The sequence below is a fragment of the Octopus bimaculoides genome, chromosome 23 (assembly GCF_001194135.2).
Source record: "Octopus bimaculoides isolate UCB-OBI-ISO-001 chromosome 23, ASM119413v2, whole genome shotgun sequence".
In the NCBI taxonomy this organism is placed as follows: Eukaryota; Metazoa; Mollusca; class Cephalopoda; order Octopoda; family Octopodidae; genus Octopus; species Octopus bimaculoides.
The window spans coordinates 35920520-35922519 of NC_069003.1; the positions used below are offsets into that span (position 1 = coordinate 35920520).

The 2000-nt window shown below is 32.8% G+C and overlaps 1 protein-coding gene across 1 annotated transcript in view; it reads right to left on the bottom strand.

Moving 5' to 3' along the window:
* The window catches only part of LOC106874472 (uncharacterized), a 55944-nt gene that overhangs the window by 39115 nt on the left and 14829 nt on the right, over positions 1-2000 (bottom strand). Inside the window, exons 14-15 of the mRNA XM_052975965.1 lie at positions 1717-1821; positions 615-659 (exon numbers count right to left, since the gene is read on the bottom strand). Of these exons, the coding sequence (XP_052831925.1) occupies positions 615-659; positions 1717-1821 (150 nt within the window). The remainder of the gene's footprint in view (positions 1-614; positions 660-1716; positions 1822-2000) is intronic.

The following is a 2000-nucleotide window of genomic DNA, read 5'->3' on the forward strand; positions in this document are numbered from 1 at the left end:
TGTGTGTGTGTGTGTGTGTGTGTGTATAAGAGAGAGAGAGAGAGAAATACAGATACATTTCCAATCTTCTTATCAACTATTTCACATGAAATCACAGTCATCGATTTTTAGCTTCATGTTGATCTCAGTATTGATCTTTACTTTTTCTCACTCAACTTCTTATCCTTTGATTAGTATTCCAGACATTAAATATTGTTCGTGATGGATTTTTTTTGTTTGTTTGTTTTGGTAGTGAGCAGTTTAAGAAGGATTTGGTTGCAAATTTTAGCAAGGTAAACCCCTGTTTAGAAGCTTGCAAGGCTGGCCTAAACTTTTTAGTTATGGGTGGGTGGTGATGGTCGTTTTTATAGTAATAATGTTTATAGTAATGATGATGACCTTGAAAATGAAGAGGATAATGATGAAGAGGATGAAGATAATATTAGAGATAGCAACAATGATGACAATATAGAAAGTGAAGATGATGATGATAATAAAGACAACATTGATATTATTAATAATGATAATAACATGGATAATGAAAATGTCAGCAATGCTCATTGCAACCAACTTGTCTAAGGTCAGGATGATAATTAATTGCAAAAATAATAATAGAATAATAAAGGTTATAATACCAGGTGCTGGAGTTTGTGACTTTGTTGTCTTACTGGAGACAGTGGCTGCAACAAAAATAGATAGCATGTCACAGCAGTTTGGAAATAGATAAAACTCAGCAAACTATGCTGTCCACCTGATGCTCAACCATTCTCTAACAAACCAGTGTAATGTTTCTTGGACACATCTACCCTCACAAACACACACATACTACATATATAAGAAAAATCAGGAATTTCAAAAATGATATCTACAACAATAGACTGTATAGAAATGAAAAGGAAAGCAATGAGAAATATGTGGGGGTGAACAAACATTATTTAATTAATATAATACATTATCATTAAGATAAATGTCATCAACTTCCAGGTGTTTAAAAGTCTACAGCCAGTCTGTGACAATTTGTTTATACCAGAATTATCTTCTAAGAGAAATATCATTAAATGATGCTAGACAGGTTGAAACGATTGTAGTGATCAATAAAGATTCTTATATCTTCTGTTCCTCTCATTAATTACATGCCCAACGGACATGCTTTACTGGCAAACTAATAGGTGTATACCACACGATTTATTAACAATTACAAAGAATACGCAAACTGGTGCATCTTTCAAATTTTTCTTTTAATTTTACGGTTGGTCATACAGCATAATTAGTTGGTTAAAGTGACCAATACTATGCTGTGTGACCAACTGTAAAATTAAAAGAAAAACTTGAAAGATGTACCAGTCTCTGAATTCTTTGTAATTGTTTGAAATTTACACTTTTGAAAATATGAATAATCCAGTGAAACGAACCCAGAGTAATCCATCAGAAGAATTGCAGTGAGATTGTTAATACTAAGTAATCACCAATGGTTATTACTACCTGATGCAGTTAACCAAAACCTGCATGTGTATAATTTATTTAATGTGATAGGGTATGATTTGAAGGGGATTTGACTTCTATATCTAGCAGATTACACAATAATCTACTTCAGTATAGGCAGAGGGGATAGTATTATACAATGTTCCTGCAATCCTACTAATTTCAGGATTAAAAATATTAACCAGTAAAGAATGTCATTTTAATTGGTCAGGGACAACTGTTAGGAAATAGAAACAACAAACAGGCAGGACGTACTTGATGCAGTGGTGTGTGGTTCAGGTAGGAAACAGTACATCTCATCATCAGTCAAATGTTCACATGGCAGGAGAGTTGCATTTTTACCACAGTTCTTTTCTATGGCTGGTATAAGAAAAAAAAAAAAAGAGAGAGAAAGAGGTAATAGATTTGTGAATTTAAAACATGATGGTTCAGGCAACACTGTGCATATTTTGAGTGAGTAATTAATGTTTGAATTCAATCAGTTCTGCTTAATATTCTCATGTTGATAAACAAAGGAAATGCACCAAAACTAAGCATTA